Source organism: Polypterus senegalus, chromosome 2, assembly GCF_016835505.1.
Source record: "Polypterus senegalus isolate Bchr_013 chromosome 2, ASM1683550v1, whole genome shotgun sequence".
NCBI lineage: Eukaryota > Metazoa > Chordata > Cladistia > Polypteriformes > Polypteridae > Polypterus > Polypterus senegalus.
Genome location: NC_053155.1, coordinates 280,951,385 through 280,973,904, shown reverse-complemented (window position 1 = coordinate 280,973,904; position 22,520 = coordinate 280,951,385). Strand labels below are relative to the sequence as shown.

Below are 22,520 nucleotides of genomic sequence, written 5' to 3'. Positions count from 1 at the left end.
TTTTTAACTCTCTCACATTGTGCTATTTAGTTGATGAAAAATAATAAATAAGTGAATAGCTTCATTAACCTATCAAAAATCATTAGTAAAATTAAAAGTTTTTATAAAGTCATGTATTATTGTTATTGTCCTTTTATACTTCATAAAGGCATAGACATTGGAGTAGAGCAACTAAGCTTTTCAATATATATGTACTATATGTATAATTGTATGTGACAAATTCAATTTGATTTTATTTGATATAAATGAAAGTAAAAACTGAAATCTAATTGCAAGCGATTAATCAGACAGGGTGGTGCAGTGGTAGCGGTGTTGCCTTGCACTAAGGAGACCACCTTTTCCTTTTCCCCACATCTGTGTGGGTTTCCTCCCACTTTTCAAAGACATGCAGGTTAGGTGAATTGGCCCTAGTGTGTGTTTAGGTGTGTGTGTGATTGTGTTCACCGTACAATGAACTGGCGCCTTATTCAGGGTTTGTTCTTGCTTTGTGCCCTATGCTAGCTGAGATAGGCGCCAGCCACAACCCTGATCTGGATTTAAAAATGACATGAAATGATCAATCACTCACAGTGGAATGCTTATTTCAGGCTGAGAAATAGTGGAGGTCTTACTTTAGAGAGACTTTGCTTCTTCCAGAATTCATTGTTGTAGTGTAATGACTGCTGACTGAAAGGTAGGAGCTATGCTCATTGCAAGCAGCAGCCAAGTTGACTTAATGCAAAGGAAGTTTTTCTCATTGGAGTTCACTTCAGTGCACCACGTGTATAATGCATTTGCTGATACAGAGCTACTCTACACGAGTGCACACATTGAGGCATGATGCGAGGGGCACACCAAGCAGTAGTAAGTGAGCACATAGAACGTACGTAGTATCCGGAGGTACTAGACAGACGGTACGTACTCTCACTACTTACTGACCCAGTAAAACTCTTGCGTTGAGGTACCAGAAATACTTACCGACATAGTACAATTAATGTATCTATTAATGTCCAATTGATGGACGCAATATGGTGAATAGGGTGTCAGTGATTTAACTCTGCTATTGAAAGGACAGTGCTCTCAAATGTATGTGTAAAGTAAGAGTATATGTTCATTTGTATGTGCAATTCTACATTCATTAATATAAATTAACTGCACAGTAAAAATAAGTCCTATAAAGCTGTGTTTCCACAAATACTGCTGAAAAAAAAATCTGATAGCACTTTTGAAGGAAACAGGGCCATCTCAAGAAAGCCTGGGCCTGATTCATCCTGCGTGCCAACAACAATGTATTTCTTATATAGCCCAAAATCCCACTAGAAATGCCTCAATGGGCTTTAGTGGTCCCAGTTTATAACAGAAGCCTTGACTTCCTAAATAGATAAGAGAAAAACTACCCCATAAAAAAACCTTGTAGGGAAAAAATAATGGAAGGAATCTTGGTAAAGGCAATTCAGAGAAAGACCCCTTGCAGGTGGGCTAGGCATGCAATGGTTATCAAAAAATGGAGTAAATACAACACATAAAGCAGAGCACAAGTATTCCTCTTCAGAGAGCTAGATGGTCAAATTATCATGGCCACTTTAAAAATACAATTTAACAGTACAAACTACTTTACTCTTGCACAGCACCCCTCAGCAAGTGTGGGCGTAGAACACCCTGACAGCTCTCAAGGTAAAATGCAAGAATACCACTGTATACCACTCACTAAATACAGAAATATCACATATAATGATGCAGATTTGTTCAGATACATTCAAAAATAAAATAGAAATTAAGTAACATAAATGAAAAACAACAATATCTGTCCATTTGCTAATTGTAGAGCCACTGCCAAATTGTAGAAACGGAGTCAAGACAAGCCAGAGACAGTCAGAGACCTCGACTAACTAGTTGCCCATCATCCCCTTCTCCACTGAGTCAGTGCTGGGCCAGCCAACCTAATGAAAGGACTCTTCTACCCCAATTGAAGACTCTGAAGTGGTTCAGTGCAGATGTGTGTGTGAGTGGGCCATGCAAAATGCTGCCACACTGTTGAGGCCTTGGCCACCTACACTTGCAAGTTAAATAGATGATGGGCAGATTGTGTGTTTTGTTTTTTTTTTTTTTTTTGATGATTGAGATTCTTCCTTTGCCTGCTATTGTGTTTTTAGATCATTTTCATGCTGCAGGAATTGTCACATTTTCCAGGGCATGGCTTTATGTTAACTGCATAGAAATGTAAACCTGTGATCAGTAATGATCTCTTGTTTTATATCTAAATGTATCTAATTTTAGACATGAGATGTTCTTTGGCCTGATAAACAAGTGGATTTGGTAATGAGGATACCAGCTAACTATTGACTGCCCTTTGTCTAGTAGCCTAAAAAATAAACAAGGTCCAAAGAGGGCACTCAGATTGGGCTTCAATTTATAAAGTGAAGAATAAACAGAAATAGAAAACAATATGAAAACAATTAGCGCCTTTTGGAGTTTCATAAAGAAGTTACATCTATGCCAGTGGTAATTTCTATGACTGAGGTGTCCCATTAATAGTCAGGAGTAACTGTAAATAAAGAAACCAGTTTGAAAAAAAAGTACAGCCCCTGTGGTACTCAGAGATCAGATTTATTTACTCTGAATTTAGGGATATGCTTTAAGTCGGGGCTAATAAGCTCAGTTCATGGAGAGTCGCCATGAGTGAGGGCTTTCATTATAATCAGTCTCCTAATGAGAGGCTCTAACCGACCTCCATTGTTAGTCCGCCTTCTCCCTTCTCATATCAGCAATCAGTCTGTTCCTTTAGATTTAACCAGAGGTGTAATGTTGGGAAAAGGTTCCTTTGCCATAACAGCTGAGATTACTCACTACTGAAGTGGTTTAAATGAACATCCTTTATTACAGCAGATCTTACAGAGAATGGCATAGGAACATCTCAGTTCATAATGGCAAATGCTGACAAAGTTGGAAGAGCTTGGGTACCCAAATATCTAGACAGATTGGAGGTCTTTGGTAAAACATCTTATCATTAAATAGGACCTACTTGTATATCACGACGAGGCGGCACGGTGGCGCAGTGGTAGCGCTGCTGCCTCGCAGTTAGGAGACCCGGGTTCGCTTCCTGGGTCTTCCCTGCGTGGAGTTTGCATGTTCTCCCCGTTTCTGCGTGGGTTTCCTCCGGGTGCTCCGGCAGGTTAGGTGGATTGGTGATTCTAAATTGGCCCTAGTGTGTGCTTGGTGTGTGGGTGTGTTTGTGTGTGTCCTGCGGTGGCTCCTGCCTTGTGCCCTGTGTTGGCTGGGATTGGCTCCAGCAGACCCCCGTGACCCTGTATTCGGATTCAGCGGGTTAGAAAATGGATGGATGGATGTATATCACGACTACAGTTAAATTATATGATCTTATCATCCCCATATAATTGAACTGGCACATGTAGTATTTATTATGCAGAAATACACAGAGTAAATGTCCTTTACATGTAATAACTTAGCAAAACATATTAATTGTGCAAAAGATTGGAGCACACAGGTCCATTTGCTTTCTTTGTAAATTAATGAGTACATTTTCTGTTTAATGTGGACGTTTAGCCTTAAACGGGCTTTGGTAAAAATGACTGTGAGCACATGGCACATCTGCAGGATTAGTTACACATTGCCTTATCGGTTTGTTAGAATGGAAGTTCCCCGTCTTAAAGCATTTTAGATATAAAAACATAACAGGCACCTCAAAGGAAAATCAAGGCAACTAAAACTCATGAAGGTTTCCTGGACCCCATCCATTTTTGAACCTTCTTAATCAGGATTGAAAAACCTAACCATGGCGAGTGGTAGCGCTGCTTCAGTTAGGAGACCTGGGGTCCCGGTCCTCCTGTTTGCATGTTCTCCCGTGTCTGCGTGGGTTTCCTCCGGGCGCTCGGTTTCCTCCCACAATCCAAAGACATGTGGGTTAGGTGGATTGGTGATTCTAAATTGGCCCTAGTGTGTGCTTGGTGTGTGGATGTGTTTGTGTGTGTCCTGCGGTGGGTTGGCACCCTCAGGATTGGTTCCTGCCTTGTGCCCTGTGTTGGCTGGGATTGGCTCCAGCAGACCCCGTGAACCTGTATTATTTAATTAGAAAATGGATGGATGGATAAATGGAGTAGATGAGGTAATTTTGGAAGCATGACAGGACTCCATCCAGAATGAGACATCAATACACACAACAAGCAAATGTCAAATTAAGAGGTAATTCAGAATACTCAGGTTCAACTCAGGAGCCTGTGAACAAGATGTCTAATTAAAGGAGCTGAGTAAGGCACACAAAGAAGGATCTCATTAGAAGATGAAGATGAGTGACCAGGCTACTCCTTAATGCTAAGGAGGTCTTAGCTTTACACTCTACACACCTATTGCTTAGGTAGCCACAAAAACACTTGCAAAGCCCAAGTGAACTTATACTTACAGTAACCTAAAGTCCATTTTTTAATATTTCTTTATATTCTCATTAACCTTGCTTAGCAATTCTCAGCTGTAAATTGCATCTCTCCATCATTACATTTCCATTATAAATTTGTAGGAGGTTTAAGCCTTTTCCAGCAACACTGGGCATAAAGCAGGAACAATCTCTTGTGGAAAAGGTAAGTGCTGAAGAACTACATCCACGTATCCATCTGCTTATAACTTATTTAATCCATTTAGTGGTTATATGGTCTGGAGCCTATCTCAGTGCTGCTGGTTCTAAGGCAAGAGCCAACACTGAGTGGGGACCCAGTGCATCACAGCTCACATCCACGCTCACTTAAGGGGAACATGCAGAATCACATAGAAAGTATGGAGAATGAAAATCAAAACCAGGCCATGTGAACTGTGCATAGCATTGCCAGGTTAATAATATTTTATTCATTTAGTAAATATTTTGAACACCTCTTTATCTTTTGCATCACCCACCATTTTTCATGTGTATCGCATTTTTTCTTATACTTTTGCTTTTTTTCTTTTTCACTTGATTTCCCAAAGCTTATTGAAGGATAATTTATTTCACAGACTTTTAGCTTTATACATGAAACAAAATGAGTCAGGAGACATCTCAGCTAACTTAATAATATTATTAGTATTACCATTGTTTAGGAACAAGGCAGAATACATGTGTGTAAATGAGAGGGAGGTCAGTGGAATGAGGATGAGAGTTTAAATACTTGGGATCAACAGTACAGAGTAATGGGGATTGTGGAAGAGAGGTGATAAAGAGAGCCCAGGCAGGGTGGAATGGGTGGAGAAGAGTGTCGGACGTGATTTGTGACAGACTGGTATCAGCAAGAGTGAAAGGGAAGGTCTACAGAACGGTAGTGAGACCAGCTATGTTATATAAGTTGGAGACGGTGGCACTGACCAGAAAGCAGGAGACAGAGCTGGAGGTGGCAGAGTCAAAGATGCTAAGATTTGTATTAGGCGTGACGGGATGGATAGGATTAGAAATGAATACATTAGAGGGTCAGCTCAAGTTGGGCGGTTAGGAGACAAAGTCAGGGAGGCGAGATTACGTTGGTTTGGACATGTGCAGAGGAGAGAGGCTGAGTATATTGGGAGAAGGATAGAGCTACCAGGGAAGAGGAACAAAGGGAGGCCTAAGAGAAGGTTTATGGATGTGGTGAGAGAGGACATGCAGGTGCTGGGTGTAACAGAATAAGATGTAGAGGACAGTAAGATATGGAAAAAAAATGATCCGCTGTGGCAACCCCTAACGGGAGCAGACACAAGAAGAAGAAGTATTGTTTGCAAATTGTTCCTATTTTAGCAGTTGGTTAAAAATTGTTTGAATTTCAGCAGTTATTTCAGTGCTCCAACTCTTGTTTCTCTTTGCCTATATGAGGTATACGTTGTTGAGACAGTTTCCTCATTCCTTATAGTGTATTTGGTTCTTTCTTTTCACCTGATGTCTGAAGGGCTTATTTATTGCCATAATAAATATCAAAACTTAAGTGACCGAGATTGACAAATTGCCCAACTAAAAATGCTTTTCATCCTGAGCATGCCCTAGTAAATTGATTGTTCCTTCTGTGTTTATTGGAATACTTTGTCAAGTCTGTTTTAACTCTTAAATTAGTGAAGGTTTTTCTGCAAGGCCAGCATGTAGGCAAAAGGTGCAAGGAGAGCTGCTGCCTTACAGATGCAAGAGACTAGGTCTGAATCTCGCTTATTTGCTGTCAGTGTGAAGTTTGCACATTTCTTGTGTCTATATGAGTATTTCAATTGTCTGGGACCAATGTGACCTTGTTTAGAACCCCTTGCCATTAGTTATAAAGGAGCAGTGGAGTGGTGCACAATGAGCATTCGCTGTGAAAACCTTTTATGAGAATGATCATTGTGTGACTGTGGGAATTTCAGCATCATTACCATTTAGGACATGTCCCGTCTTCTCATGCAATTACAACATGGGTGCGTAATTTCGAAGAAACAGGTTCAGCCTTAAAAAAAGTCCCCAGGTGGAGCCACTTCACCTACTGCCTGACCATCGATGGCAGCTATTCGCCGACTGTTTGGAAGGCACGTTACTTCGTGCAACAGTGACATTTCATGGCATCCATGATCCCCAGATCTCACTGTTTGTGATTTTTTTTCTGTGTGGACATCTTAAAAGCCAAGTGTACCATGCATGTCCTGTATCCATTGCTGAACTAAAAAGGAAGATTAAAGCAGAAATCGCCGGCATTCCTCTTGACATGGGACGTCGTGCAATGCAGAATTTCCACAACAGGCTGTCAGAATGTGTACGGGGAAATGGACAACACCTTTGTGATGTTTTCTTCAAAACATAAAATGAATATTGATTACCATCATTATATGCATATCCTGTGCAATACATACTGTATCATCATTAAATGTATTTTGTAATATGTTTATTCGTGCATTGAACGTCAATTGAAAATTGCCCGTTTTCCTGTGCCACCCTGTATGATGTGTCCCTTATGCAATCAACAACATCAACACTTTTCATTTTCAGATTTCACGATTTTTGCACTCGACTGTGATGAACTAATCTTGTCTTCTTGTGCCTGTCACATAAAACTCATATTTAGAAAGATAGATAGATAGATAGAACTTTATTATTACTATCTTAGTGCTGATAGTCCATTATCCAGGACACCATAGTCTCATCCTTCTGTATACCCTGTGTTTACCCCTTAATACGGATGGATGGATGGTATTAAATGCCCTGGAGAAATCAAAAACAGATTTCTCACAGTGCTGCAAGCTTTGACCACATGGAAAAAAGCTGTATGGAGCCTTTATCCGATGGGTAAACTGCGGTGTGTTCAAGTGGTCTTTCACAAGAAGACTCATATAGTTCAGGGCCAGCTTCTCGACGTTCTTCGTGATGTGTGATGCAAGTGCCACTGCTCTATAATTAGTGCTTGCTTGGGCTGGAGCCTATATCAGAGCCACTGGTTTTATGATGAGAGCCAACACTGAGTGGGGATCCAGTGCATCACAGATCACATCCATGCTCACTTAAGTCACTCTCACAATTTCATGCCTATAGTCATTTAGGTGAGGAGGGGCCTGCCTTCTTTGGAACGGGAACAGTATTTTTGCCGAAGGATTTGCATGTTAGTTATATTTGTGACACATAAAGTGCTCCAGCATGAATGAGTATGCAAATATGAATGCCCTCACCAGGGCAGGTCCCTGCCTTGCAGTGAGTGCTGCTAGAATGAGCTTCAGCTCCCAGTGACCCTAAGATTAGAATCAGCAGGACAGTGGAGTGACTGAATAAATATCATGGTACTGTTAATGGCTTTCCCTTGAGTATCTTGAATGAAATCAGACCTGCTAATGAGGTCACATTCAGTGAACACATGTATATTTTCCATTGTAACAAGCCTCAGTGTGGGAATTATTATGATCATCAGTTTCATGCCTATATCTGGCAAAATTTGATTTTAAGTGAGAAATATCCACCTTAAGTCATTAATTTTTGCAGATCATAGCACTGCATGATTGAGGCAGAAAATATTCCAACGAAATAGTCGTTGCACACAGAACAAACAAAATCTTTACAAGTAGCGTACACGCCAAGTCTCTAAGCCACACCACTTAAATAAAAACAATGATTAATAACAAGACAAAAAATGAAACCTTATCAAATGACAGTCAATGCAAATAAACAACAGCTGTTTATTAAACATTTTTTTTTTTTCATTTAGCAAATTTGCTTTGTTCTTGACATCAATATTAGCAGCATTGTGTTTGCACAAAGCCACATTATGCCTTCATTCTTCAATGCCGAACCCTTGTACTGAATTCATGTTCATATTTGTCTGTGCTTTGCATGCAGGCGAGATAAAGGACTGGCCATTTGAATGAATGCTGAACAAATAAGGAACTGATAGCAGGAAATGAGTAATGACACATCCACTGTTTCCTAAATGTTCATGCCTGGGTATTTCCTTTAATGCACATAAGAGTGGGTGACACAGACTCTACAGTAATCACTGCACCTCCAGCCTGTGTGAAGACAAGCAGTTTCCATGTTCCACTTGCACAGATTTATCTAAGCAGTCTTCAGTCATGTTGCTAGGAGAGAGGTGAGTCAACAATTATACGTTACTCAGATCATAAATTCTCCTGGTGGCATTTAAAGACACTGAAATGTTATTCTTTTTATTGCAATGAGAGGTAGATGGCAAGAAACAGGAATAAATAATAGCATTTTATCTTTAAAGAACCTCAAATATCTTTTATCAGCTCTTTAATAAATTTAAATATTTCAGATTTTCTTAATGTCATTGCTTCATTTGGCTCTGTCTTGCTGTCAGACTAGCTGGTGATCATACAATGTAAAAATTAAGTGAAGAAATTCTATTTCTGGCTCATTTGATTATCATGTGGGGAGCGCTGTTATAAAAATCATCAAGTGCAAAAGAAGCGAGCAAATCCAGCAAGGCATTTAGAAAAAGGCATCCTACCTTTATGGCACTGGGGCACACCTTTGGATGGAAAAGAGGAGAAATACTGAAGGAAAGATTGCCGCTTGGTGTCCGTCTTTTATTCTTCTGTGGGACAGACAGTGAAGAGCTGGAGTCAAGCTATTGTTTATTAAGATAATAAAAATAAAATCCCATGACAGCAGAGTTTAGATCAGCTGTGTCTTGTTTTTACTGTAGGTACAGTAGCAGTGAGAGACATTAAGTGAATTTGCTTTGCTTTTCCGGAATTTTTTGACATATTATACCGTTTCTTCACCTACCTGGTGTTTCGTTCAGCCAGTGTGGATCCTGGTATTGTCACCGGCTAGCCTCGACTTTCCTGTTTTTTCTATAAGTTTGTATGCCTGCCTGTCGAGGAGACCTTCTGAAAAATCTCTCTGCATTCTTTGAATCCTGTTGCCCTGACTACTTAATCAGCACAGTGCCTGCGATTTAATGATGCTTTCTGACACAATCTAAAACTGCACTTTTTTTTGGTATTGTAATATTTTTACAGTATTTGTGTGCTTAGTACAGCAACTTTTTATATTTAAAGTGAAGGCTGGAGTATTCTGAACTGGGCAAGGCACTATATGAAATCATAATTAGAACAGTAGATGGGACTTTCTCACTATTTTAATCCCACCGATTCACATTATTTCAGGTATGGTGCTTATCTGAAAATTGTGTTGCTTTTCTTTTCAGTTTCAGTTTCTAGAATTTTAGCAAAAAAATTAAGAGTCAAATATTACATTTTTTACTCCCTTTTTCATTTTGCAAAATGAAACAATGTAAGGTTTGCTGTGTGCTGTATTTTATCAAAGCTAAATTATTGCACTTAACAACTGGCGTCCCATCCAGGTTAAGTTCTTACCCTGTAACCAGTGCTGAAAGGATGGGCACCGACTCCCTGGCACCCTGACCTGGGTAAACAGCTCAGAAAAAAAAATTGACATTTTAAACTTTGGATTGAGGGATTATGAATGGCGATAGATGGGATACACCGGAATTTTAAGAACTTTTACAACCGAATGGCAAATTGTAATGGATTGTCTAAGATAAACAGCAGGCAGCACTCAGCTCAGTAGCTTTACTGCTGTGGTCAGGCAGTGAAAACTGGGATTTGGGGTTTAACAGGGCAACTTCCTTGAAGACTAAGAGATTTCTTTTTTTTTTTAATCGGGCAATAAGTCCGGAATTGGAAAATGTACCTTGCAATAAAGAATGTGAGTTTGTTTTTTTTGTTTGTTTGTTTGTTTAGATGTATTGTTTTTATTTACACCTTGGTTCCTAGTTTGTTTAAGAAATATTGTTGGACTTTTCTCAGTTACACCATCAGACGTCTTTTAAGTGTAGCCATTCTGGGAGAGTGAGGCTCATACTGGCATACCGTGGCGATTTATGGTGCCAACCTTAGATTTATTATTCTTCAGATAACGCTCACTTAATCTCCTGCAATTAAACGGTGTAGAAAACAGCTTGAAGATATCAAAAGCATAAAGTGCTGGGAAAAGACACCGCTCTCTTTCATTTACCGAGCTCTTGGACGGGACTTAGTGAGGACACTTGAGACTCAAGTGGCACAGAAAAGGGCACCCTTAGCCATTAACCTGTGCTGCTCAAATCGTGAAATTAATAAAAGTAGCTATTTGTGTCAAATCACCTGCAGACGCACTCAAACCTTCTTTTAGACCGTCGCGAACGTTTTTGCTCTTGTTCATTTATTTTTCACACCTGATCACCATCTTACAAGCTCGCTGGCCATTTTATACAAACTTGTACACCAGCAGTAAAAGGCATTTTGACTAGAGTTTTTTTTAATTAGATTGACTTTTACTCTTACTTTTGACATAAAGCTTCTTTTCAGGAAAGTGTTTCCGATTAGGAGCAGCTGCGTTTGTGTTTATTTTTTCATATCTATTAGTGAAGCACATTCGTTTGTTTGTGACCTTTGCTTTTATGCCTTCATTCAATAAATCAATAAAGTAAACAAATCAGACACGCCAAAGGGGCATTTGGGTTAATAATACGTTTTACTGCTGTATAAAAAAATCGTGCTAATATTATTTAAGTAATATGTTCTACAATTTTTTTGTATAACAACCGCTTTTGGTTTCCTTCGCATTTAAAAATCGCACTTTTAGAATGAAACATACAGCAGTCTGTACGGCGGTTTTTTAAGCCCAGCAATCCTGTTAGGATCGCGTTGAGTCGGAGCCTGTCCCGACTGCATTGGGCTCAAGGTAGAACACAAATCTCGGACGGGACGCCGGTCCTTACTGACACGCACCGGGCTCCTTTGGACTTACAGTTTAACTTAACGCGCACATGTCTGGGATGTGGAAGGAAGGCGAAGTGCACGTTGAACGACCCCACAGAGAAGCCTGCAGTTACACATACCAGTAAGTTCTTAAGAAACTTTAACAGAAATTAAATCGATTATAAACATCATTCTTATACTGCTTGATTGTTTTATTTTACTTTAGTTATATAATACCATTACTGCGTTATGTTCCGATAGAATTACAACAATTGAGCCCGGCGGAAATCTGTTACAAGAGACGGGATTTACTTAATTGCATAGCGTCGGTAATTGTGTATAACTTTTTCTCCTTTAGCAGCGTCACTACGCAATCATTTCCGTCCCTTTCTACTTTTATGATGTTAATAAAGACTCGTCCATGCTCTGCAAAAATAGTTTTCGTTCTAATAGCATATATATAAAAAAGCCAGCCATCTATTTGATGGAGCTTCTTCAATGAAGGTACTTGACTCAATACTAACGCCGTACACTGACGACACGGGCACGCGCGCTCCTTACAGTCGAACGGCTGAGCGGATTACAGCGCGGGCACGCCACAAATTGAAGACCCCCGCGCTGCAATCCGCTCGCCCGATGCCTTCAACCTGGCGGCTAATCTCTGTAGTCCACTCGCCCACGTCTTTCTTCGTCCATCATACACTTTTATCAGGCGGTTAGATCGCCGTGCGGGCCGTGCGCTTTATAGTCATCTAAACCAACGGCTCTTTCTTACATTAAACATCAATGGAGGGCCAACCATGCGTAAGGTACGGCGAGAAGGTCAGATATGACAAAGACACAGCGTTGCACAGTATGTTGTGATTTATCCATGTATCATGCATATCTCGTTAATTCAAGTGAGTCTTCTCGGTTAGAGAGCGTAACAAGCTGAACTTTAAGCCATTACGTATTCCGGGACCTAAATCACGGAGAAACGGGACCAGTGTACAGTTAAACTCTGGTGCAGCTGCAAGAAATCCTGCGCTTCAGGCTTTTCCAATTGCATTTTATGATTGTGATTATGAAGTGGGTACTTAATTCCTGTTTGGTTGGCTACTTTTTTTCTCTCTTTACGTTCCCCCCATTCTTTGCCACCCACTCTTTGCAATTAGACTATTAACGTGTTTTGAGGTATTGTCTTCAAAGTCACCAATTTCAGTAATTACATCAAGTGGCATGATGTTTAAATAAAGACAAACATCTTGGATATCATGGATTCCTTTACTGTTCCTTTATACTGTTTTCCTTTATATTACATGGTACTGGGAATTGATACCTTCACTGTGAGACAGTTCCAAGTATGGAACTACATATAGATCTGTGAATTGATGAATGAAAGCATACATCTGCATTCTTTGTTCATTTTAAATACCTTTGGTTTGTTAACTTATTATTGCTAACGCTCGCAAAAGTGTTACTCTGCAACTCAGGGATAGTGATTGATGATCAAATATCCTTTACTGATCACATCTCAAGTGCCTCTTCATTCTTGCAGATTCTCTCTGCATAACATCTGCAACATCAGGCCATTTTGAACAGAGTATGAAGCACAACTCTCGGTCCAAGCTTTGGTGCTGTCACATACAGACTATTGCAACTTTCTACTGGTGGAAGTATGTGCTTGTGCTACTAAGCTACAGGTGGATGATCCAAAGTACTGTGGCACATCTTGTTTTCAACCATCTAAGATAGGCACATGTCACTCCTCTTTTCAAACTGCTACATTGGCGCCCTGTGACAGCACATATTCAGTTCAAATCCTTGATGCTTACCTACAAAGTAATCACCGGGTCAGCATTTATGCATATGGAGACACTTATGAGGTTGCGTGTTCCTTCTCACCAACTCAAGTCTACTAGGTAATGACATCTGAAGGTATCAGATTTCTTTTCAAGTGTAGCCCCTAGCTGGTGGAATGAACTATCCACCTCCACCCAAACGTTTAGCTCCCTCAACAGGTTCTCTTGTTCTGTGAATTTCTAATTGATAATGGCGTTGATAGGTTCTGGTAGAGTTGTGTTTTTCTGTTGGGTTTACAGCTCTTCTTTTGTGATGATCAATTTTGTAACCCTGTCCTGTAGCACTTCTTAGGTTGATGTTACTTGATTATGTTGAACTGTTTTGTACGTCTCTTTGGATAAAAGCATCTGCTAAGTGAATAAATGTAAATGAATTACCAAAAGAGCATTCATGAATTCAGCCTGACCCATTGTTTATGTAAATGACAGATTGAACATTAAGAAAGAAGTGCTGAAGTGGCCTGGAGATTATTTCATTATGACAATAGTACAACTGCTACTACTACAGGGGGCACGAGCAGAGGACTTTCTGGTAGTTTGAACAAAGTGCAGTCAGCCTCGTGAGCAGTTTGAGTGGAGGTTAGTGGGCTTCTCAAACAATGAGACCTGGCATACAGCAGCATATCAGCCATCATTTGTAAACAATTGGTCTACTGTAGAGCTAACAGGCTGATAAAGGAGCTGCTCTTTTAAACCCACTGTCGGGAACTGACATCTCAATATGCGTTTTTGATTAGCCTTTGGAATTGAGAGCATATAGCCCTTATTTAAAATATTGTGTAGGAACAGTTCCATCAAGTGATCATCAAGCTAAGGGACAGTTTGGGACCCCACAATCAGAAAGGTGAGTTGTGGGTGCAAGCTAGAAATACTGCTTAGGGCAACAAGAAGGATAGAACTGGCCATGAGCACCATTTTGCAGTACTAGAGCACACTCATTCGTTGCATTATTATTAAGGCCTGTTAACCTATTATTAGAAATGAATATTAACTGTCATTGTTTTAATGAGCTTTTGAGTAACTGAAAATACACAAACATGTCGTCTGTAGTAGTTCATGATAGGTTTCGAGTTGTCTTCTTCAAAACTCTCTCAAGTCTTCAAAAGCGATTTTTTTGTTGTTTTAAGTGCACAAGATGTGATTGTTGTGGTCTTGTCTCTTGATGAACTAAGGCATCTCATAATGGATGTCTGCTTTTCCGAATTTTTGACATATTATACCGTTTCTTCACCTACCTGGTGTTTCGTTCAGCCAGTGTGGATCCTGGTATTGTCACCGGCTAGCCTCGACTTTCCTGTTTTTTCTATAAGTTTGTATGCCTGCCTGTCGAGGAGACCTTCTGAAAAATCTCTCTGCATTCTTTGAATCCTGTTGCCCTGACTACTTAATCAGCACAGTGCCTGCGATTTAATGATGCTTTCTGACACAATCTAAAACTGCACTTTTTTTTGGTATTGTAATATTTTTACAGTATTTGTGTGCTTAGTACAGCAACTTTTTATATTTAAAGTGAAGGCTGGAGTATTCTGAACTGGGCAAGGCACTATATGAAATCATAATTAGAACAGTAGATGGGACTTTCTCACTATTTTAATCCCACCGATTCACATTATTTCAGGTATGGTGCTTATCTGAAAATTGTGTTGCTTTTCTTTTCAGTTTCAGTTTCTAGAATTTTAGCAAAAAAATTAAGAGTCAAATATTACATTTTTTACTCCCTTTTTCATTTTGCAAAATGAAACAATGTAAGGTTTGCTGTGTGCTGTATTTTATCAAAGCTAAATTATTGCACTTAACAACTGGCGTCCCATCCAGGTTAAGTTCTTACCCTGTAACCAGTGCTGAAAGGATGGGCACCGACTCCCTGGCACCCTGACCTGGGTAAACAGCTCAGAAAAAAATTGACATTTTAAACTTTGGATTGAGGGATTATGAATGGCGATAGATGGGATACACCGGAATTTTAAGAACTTTTACAACCGAATGGCAAATTGTAATGGATTGTCTAAGATAAACAGCAGGCAGCACTCAGCTCAGTAGCTTTACTGCTGTGGTCAGGCAGTGAAAACTGGGATTTGGGGTTTAACAGGGCAACTTCCTTGAAGACTAAGAGATTTCTTTTTTTTTTTAATCGGGCAATAAGTCCGGAATTGGAAAATGTACCTTGCAATAAAGAATGTGAGTTTGTTTTTTTTGTTTGTTTGTTTGTTTAGATGTATTGTTTTTATTTACACCTTGGTTCCTAGTTTGTTTAAGAAATATTGTTGGACTTTTCTCAGTTACACCATCAGACGTCTTTTAAGTGTAGCCATTCTGGGAGAGTGAGGCTCATACTGGCATACCGTGGCGATTTATGGTGCCAACCTTAGATTTATTATTCTTCAGATAACGCTCACTTAATCTCCTGCAATTAAACGGTGTAGAAAACAGCTTGAAGATATCAAAAGCATAAAGTGCTGGGAAAAGACACCGCTCTCTTTCATTTACCGAGCTCTTGGACGGGACTTAGTGAGGACACTTGAGACTCAAGTGGCACAGAAAAGGCACCCTTAGCCATTAACCTGTGCTGCTCAAATCGTGAAATTAATAAAAGTAGCTATTTGTGTCAAATCACCTGCAGACGCACTCAAACCTTCTTTTAGACCGTCGCGAACGTTTTTGCTCTTGTTCATTTATTTTTCACACCTGATCACCATCTTACAAGCTCGCTGGCCATTTTATACAAACTTGTACACCAGCAGTAAAAGGCATTTTGACTAGAGTTTTTTTTTTTTTTAATTAGATTGACTTTTACTCTTACTTTTGACATAAAGCTTCTTTTCAGGAAAGTGTTTCCGATTAGAGCAGCTGCGTTTGTGTTTATTTTTTCATATCTATTAGTGAAGCACATTCGTTTGTTTGTGACCTTTGCTTTTATGCCTTCATTCAATAAATCAATAAAGTAAACAAATCAGACACGCCAAAGGGGCATTTGGGTTAATAATACGTTTTACTGCTGTATAAAAAAATCGTGCTAATATTATTTAAGTAATATGTTCTACAATTTTTTTGTATAACAACCGCTTTTGGTTTCCTTCGCATTTAAAAATCGCACTTTTAGAATGAAACATACAGCAGTCTGTACGGCGGTTTTTTAAGCCCAGCAATCCTGTTAGGATCGCGTTGAGTCGGAGCCTGTCCCGACTGCATTGGGCTCAGGTAGAACACAAATCTCGGACGGGACGCCGGTCCTTACTGACACGCACCGGGCTCCTTTGGACTTACAGTTTAACTTAACGCGCACATGTCTGGGATGTGGAAGGAAGGCGAAGTGCACGTTGAACGACCCCACAGAGAAGCCTGCAGTTACACATACCAGTAAGTTCTTAAGAAACTTTAACAGAAATTAAATCGATTATAAACATCATTCTTATACTGCTTGATTGTTTTATTTTACTTTAGTTATATAATACCATTACTGCGTTATGTTCCGATAGAATTACAACAATTGAGCCCGGCGGAAATCTGTTACAAGAGACGGGATTTACTTAATTGCATAGCGTCGGTAATTGTGTATAACTTTTTCTCCTTTAGCAGCGTCACTACGCAATCATTTCCGTCCCTTTCTACTTTTATGATGTTAATAAAGACTCGTCCATGCTCTGCAAAAATAGTTTTCGTTCTAATAGCATATATATAAAAAAGCCAGCCATCTATTTGATGGAGCTTCTTCAATGAAGGTACTTGACTCAATACTAACGCCGTACACTGACGACACGGGCACGCGCGCTCCTTACAGTCGAACGGCTGAGCGGATTACAGCGCGGGCACGCCACAAATTGAAGACCCCCGCGCTGCAATCCGCTCGCCCGATGCCTTCAACCTGGCGGCTAATCTCTGTAGTCCACTCGCCCACGTCTTTCTTCGTCCATCATACACTTTTATCAGGCGGTTAGATCGCCGTGCGGGCCGTGCGCTTTATAGTCATCTAAACCAACGGCTCTTTCTTACATTAAACATCAATGGAGGGCCAACCATGCGTAAGGTACGGCGAGAAGGTCAGATATGACAAAGACACAGCGTTGCACAGTATGTTGTGATTTATCCATGTATCATGCATATCTCGTTAATTCAAGTGAGTCTTCTCGGTTAGAGAGCGTAACAAGCTGAACTTTAAGCCATTACGTATTCCGGGACCTAAATCACGGAGAAACGGGACCAGTGTACAGTTAAACTCTGGTGCAGCTGCAAGAAATCCTGCGCTTCAGGCTTTTCCAATTGCATTTTATGATTGTGATTATGAAGTGGGTACTTAATTCCTGTTTGGTTGGCTACTTTTTTTCTCTCTTTACGTTCCCCCCATTCTTTGCCACCCACTCTTTGCAATTAGACTATTAACGTGTTTTGAGGTATTGTCTTCAAAGTCACCAATTTCAGTAATTACATCAAGTGGCATGATGTTTAAATAAAGACAAACATCTTGGATATCATGGATTCCTTTACTGTTCCTTTATACTGTTTTCCTTTATATTACATGGTACTGGGAATTGATACCTTCACTGTGAGACAGTTCCAAGTATGGAACTACATATAGATCTGTGAATTGATGAATGAAAGCATACATCTGCATTCTTTGTTCATTTTAAATACCTTTGGTTTGTTAACTTATTATTGCTAACGCTCGCAAAAGTGTTACTCTGCAACTCAGGGATAGTGATTGATGATCAAATATCCTTTACTGATCACATCTCAAGTGCCTCTTCATTCTTGCAGATTCTCTCTGCATAACATCTGCAACATCAGGCCATTTTGAACAGAGTATGAAGCACAACTCGGTCCAAGCTTTGGTGCTGTCACATACAGACTATTGCAACTTTCTACTGGTGGAAGTATGTGCTTGTGCTACTAAGCTACAGGTGGATGATCCAAAGTACTGTGGCACATCTTGTTTTCAACCATCTAAGATAGGCACATGTCACTCCTCTTTTCAAACTGCTACATTGGCGCCCTGTGACAGCACATATTCAGTTCAAATCCTTGATGCTTACCTACAAAGTAATCACGGGTCAGCATTTATGCATATGGAGACACTTATGAGGTTGCGTGTTCCTTCTCACCAACTCAAGTCTACTAGGTAATGACATCTGAAGGTATCAGATTTCTTTTCAAGTGTAGCCCCTAGCTGGTGGAATGAACTATCCACCTCCACCCAAACGTTTAGCTCCCTCAACAGGTTCTCTTGTTCTGTGAATTTCTAATTGATAATGGCGTTGATAGGTTCTGGTAGAGTTGTGTTTTTCTGTTGGGTTTACAGCTCTTCTTTTGTGATGATCAATTTTGTAACCCTGTCCTGTAGCACTTCTTAGGTTGATGTTACTTGATTATGTTGAACTGTTTTGTACGTCTCTTTGGATAAAAGCATCTGCTAAGTGAATAAATGTAAATGAATTACCAAAAGAGCATTCATGAATTCAGCCTGACCCATTGTTTATGTAAATGACAGATTGAACATTAAGAAAGAAGTGCTGAAGTGGCCTGGAGATTATTTCATTATGACAATAGTACAACTGCTACTACTACAGGGGGCACGAGCAGAGGACTTTCTGGTAGTTTGAACAAAGTGCAGTCAGCCTCGTGAGCAGTTTGAGTGGAGGTTAGTGGGCTTCTCAAACAATGAGACCTGGCATACAGCAGCATATCAGCCATCATTTGTAAACAATTGGTCTACTGTAGAGCTAACAGGCTGATAAAGGAGCTGCTCTTTTAAACCCACTGTCGGGAACTGACATCTCAATATGCGTTTTTGATTAGCCTTTGGAATTGAGAGCATATAGCCCTTATTTAAAATATTGTGTAGGAACAGTTCCATCAAGTGATCATCAAGCTAAGGGACAGTTTGGGACCCCACAATCAGAAAGGTGAGTTGTGGGTGCAAGCTAGAAATACTGCTTAGGGCAACAAGAAGGATAGAACTGGCCATGAGCACCATTTTGCAGTACTAGAGCACACTCATTCGTTGCATTATTATTAAGGCCTGTTAACCTATTATTAGAAATGAATATTAACTGTCATTGTTTTAATGAGCTTTTGAGTAACTGAAAATACACAAACATGTCGTCTGTAGTAGTTCATGATAGGTTTCGAGTTGTCTTCTTCAAAACTCTCTCAAGTCTTCAAAAGCGATTTTTTTGTTGTTTTAAGTGCACAAGATGTGATTGTTGTGGTCTTGTCTCTTGATGAACTAAGGCATCTCATAATGGATGTCTGCAAAGGTTCTTTTAGCTTAGTGACTCCTGCAGTACTTTCTTACTGGTATGTTAAAGCTTGAATCATGGCTGAAATCTTGCTTTTTCTCTCATGTGTAGGATCAGTTGTATCTCTATTAAAGGTTTTCCTGCATACTCAAATTCTGTCCATAAAATGTATTTTTTTTGTAATTCATAGAAATCATGTATTTCAATTATCTGAATTGTTTTGTTGCCTTTCATTCTTTGTAATTTGTTATCTTATGATATGCAGAATGATTGACACTTAGCACGTTTATGTGCACTTCAAAACTATCAGGCAGCATGGACCTCACAAACAGGCAAGAATCTTGTCTGTCTGATGTCTCATGTTTTACGTTACACTACAGGATGTAAAAAAGAACTAAAGGGATGAAATTGCCGCTGAACATATTGCAGCTGTTAATCTTTCGTACAGCACTGGCTCCATCAGGCAACACGCTATTGGCTGTCAGAAGAATGGGTGAACACAACTACACTGGAAGATTGGGACTCAGTTGGAGAACGTGACATGGGTTGCGATTTTTCAGTCATATAATTTGACATGGTACAGCGACGAGATCAGCATCTGCCATTGGCATATCTGACATGCCACATGCAAAATATGTGTAATGTGGCTTTGGCTTCACAGGGCAAGTAATGCTAAAGAGTGGTGGCAAGCAGTTTGCAGCACTGGCTTCAAGCTGTCTATCCTAGACAGAGTACAGTGAGGACATGCAGTAAGTTACTGTTCTCCTGCTTGTCCACTAGGAGGTAGGATAGGGTTGTCTTTTTAAAGAAATGGGTGCAGGTGTTTAGTGCACCTAGAGCTCAGAGTTGGAGTAAAAACAGAGAGAGAGTTCTATCCTGGTTGCTCTTTAGTATACAAAGGGCACAGAAAGTAATTTTTGGTGTTTGTCCAGAATGAACCCCAAGGGTGGATGTACTATAAGGTCACATTAAGACTGAAGGATCATTGAGCCTGAACTGAGTAGTTGCAATTGGGCAAGGTCTGTAGGTGAGCTGAAGAGACTATTTTGAGATTTAAGATGCGTGAGTTGTTATGCAAGGTAGGCAAGCAGGTCAAGCCCCTGGGACTCCTCAGCAGAGTAGACACATCCAGAGAAGTAGCAGTGTTATCGTTTCAGGTCTGCTGACTTTGGATTTATGTGTTCTCCTAGTGTGCATCTATCCCTTGTGTATTTGTATAATAAATGAACTATTGTGTATACTTTAGGCCTCTTGAAAATGTTGTCTAGTTGTAATGTCACCATGAGGCCCCCCTTTGCTCACATAGTACAATCACTGTCTAAGAAAATGTTTTTGTTATTTTAGTTTAAGCCCAAAGAAACTGGATCAATGAGTCAATCGATGTGAGAAGTATCATCAGCAGGCGTCTAGTAACCAAATAATGTGATTACAAAACAAGACAGACTGCGCACTGCAGACAGGACAGCACACAAACAGCAGGATACTAAAGGGAAAGGACAAGAGCACATTAAAATTAGCTGTCGCATTTTAATACTAGAAACTGCAGGTTCAAAACTCTTCAATATTGTTGATTAACTGAGAAATTACCCAGAACTCAGAAATTGTCTGTGTTTTGAATTTCTTCTGTATTCTTCAATATTTTAAACGAAACCCCTGCCACAGCTCCAGGAAGACATTTTTAATATAACTGAATTGGTGGAGATTGGAAGGAAGCAGAGATTATTTGTAATGGGAACTAAATGTCAAATACAACTACAAAGAAGAAAATAGAAGAAAATCTGTAAAGAAAATGTATCCATGTTAACCAGTTTAGAAAACATTACACCTGTATGTTAAAACTTAAAGACTCTGGCCTGTTGGTTAAAGATCTACAGGTATAAGCAAGCGGAGTGGACAAGATGCACATGGAATCTTACAAAGACTTTGTCCTTTTTCCGGTCCATCTTTAAGATAATCTTTGTTATTTTGCAAATCATTTTGCTTATACCAGAACATTTTACTCCATTTTGTTCTGATTCTTCTACTTCCTACCTAACATTTTGTTCTATCCTGGACTTTCCTTTCTGAGATGGTGTAAAATTTAACATAAGCAGCTCCCTTTTATATCTAACAACCCATAAAACTTAATACACATTTTTTGCATACCGTATATACTTGCGGGTAAGTCAGGACTTGATTTCACCGTATAATTTGTGGTATTTCATAATGTTGGTCGTATAAGTCGAATGTGGAAAACTCACGCTATTGGTCCAAGAGATAATGATATGCTAACACCCACCTGACCATGGAGCACACTGCCTTTTTTTTCTATATGGATGCGGAAATGCACTGTATCAGCACATGCTCCTAACCTCTGTGTCTCTCTCTCTCTCTCTCTATTGTATACAGTAATACCCGAACTATTCCGAAGCGTTATTTGCATTGTTTTGTGTTTTTTGAATCTCACACCCTCATACACCTTTATCGTAAGAGCATCCCTTATCTACATTCGATCAGAAGAAAATATAAAGGTTTTTTTTTTTAAATTGAACATTGTTGAAGTAATAAAAGAAATTGGTAACTGCACTGCTGCAACAAAATTCGATGTGTCTGAGAAACAGATGCGAGATGGAAGGAGGAAAGAAGATACGAAAAAAAAATAAATTTAAGGGTCGCATTTTTGAATGGGCGTATAAGTCTGGGTCTGATTTTATGATCAGTTTTTCGGGTTTCAAGACCTGGCTTATACGTGAGTATATACAGTAGTTAATATTTATTTATACGTAATTACTTGTATCCTAAGCTTCATATTTATCAAAAAAGCACTGCTATGATTAAAAATGTATCATTATCTCAAATCAGTAATATTTATGTAATAAAACACTAGTTTTTCTCCAATTCACAGAGGAAAAAGGGAAACCTCTCAGTTCAAGTTTTTAAACTAATTTCAAGAAGAAATTACAAAATGGCTTAGTTCAAATCGTAATAGGAGAACTACAGAAATCCTCATAATTCAAAAGTTGAGATTCTCAAGCAGATTTCAGCTAAAACTTTGCTGTTCTTATTCTCATGTCCAGTTCAATGTTTAATCTTTAACTTTTCTAAACTAACAGCCACATTTTCATAAGCCAGTGTTTAGTAAGTTATTATCTGGGCCTCTTTCCTGTCTATTTCTGACCCAAATCAATTCTTATGCTGAGCTTTCACTAGTGGGCCAGGGTGGTCTGGTTTCTTGACACTACTCCTTACATTTTACTTTTCCTTTCAGTAAGTGTTTCTTTGACTAATACAGTATTGTATTGTTCAA

The 22,520-nt window shown here is 39.5% G+C and overlaps 1 protein-coding gene and 1 long non-coding RNA gene across 3 annotated transcripts in view; one reads left to right on the top strand and one right to left on the bottom strand.

The window, feature by feature from the left end:
* LOC120523931 (cGMP-dependent 3',5'-cyclic phosphodiesterase) overlaps positions 1-22,520 on the top strand; it is a 798,989-nt gene that overhangs the window by 221,740 nt on the left and 554,729 nt on the right. The window contains exon 1 of one of the 2 annotated variants that reach the window (XM_039745643.1): positions 8,404-8,519. The exons of the other annotated variant lie outside the window; for it this stretch is intronic. Within the exon in view, the coding sequence (XP_039601577.1) occupies positions 8,503-8,519 (17 nt within the window). The 5' untranslated portion in view covers positions 8,404-8,502. Of the gene's footprint in view, positions 1-8,403; positions 8,520-22,520 lie in introns of those variants that run through there. 2 annotated transcript variants of the gene reach the window in all.
* On the bottom strand, positions 8,444-9,311 carry LOC120523932. Its single transcript, XR_005632722.1, has 3 exons — positions 9,182-9,311; positions 8,901-8,987; positions 8,444-8,508 (listed from the first exon to the last, which is right to left on the bottom strand). It is a non-coding gene; the product is annotated as an uncharacterized LOC120523932 (long non-coding RNA).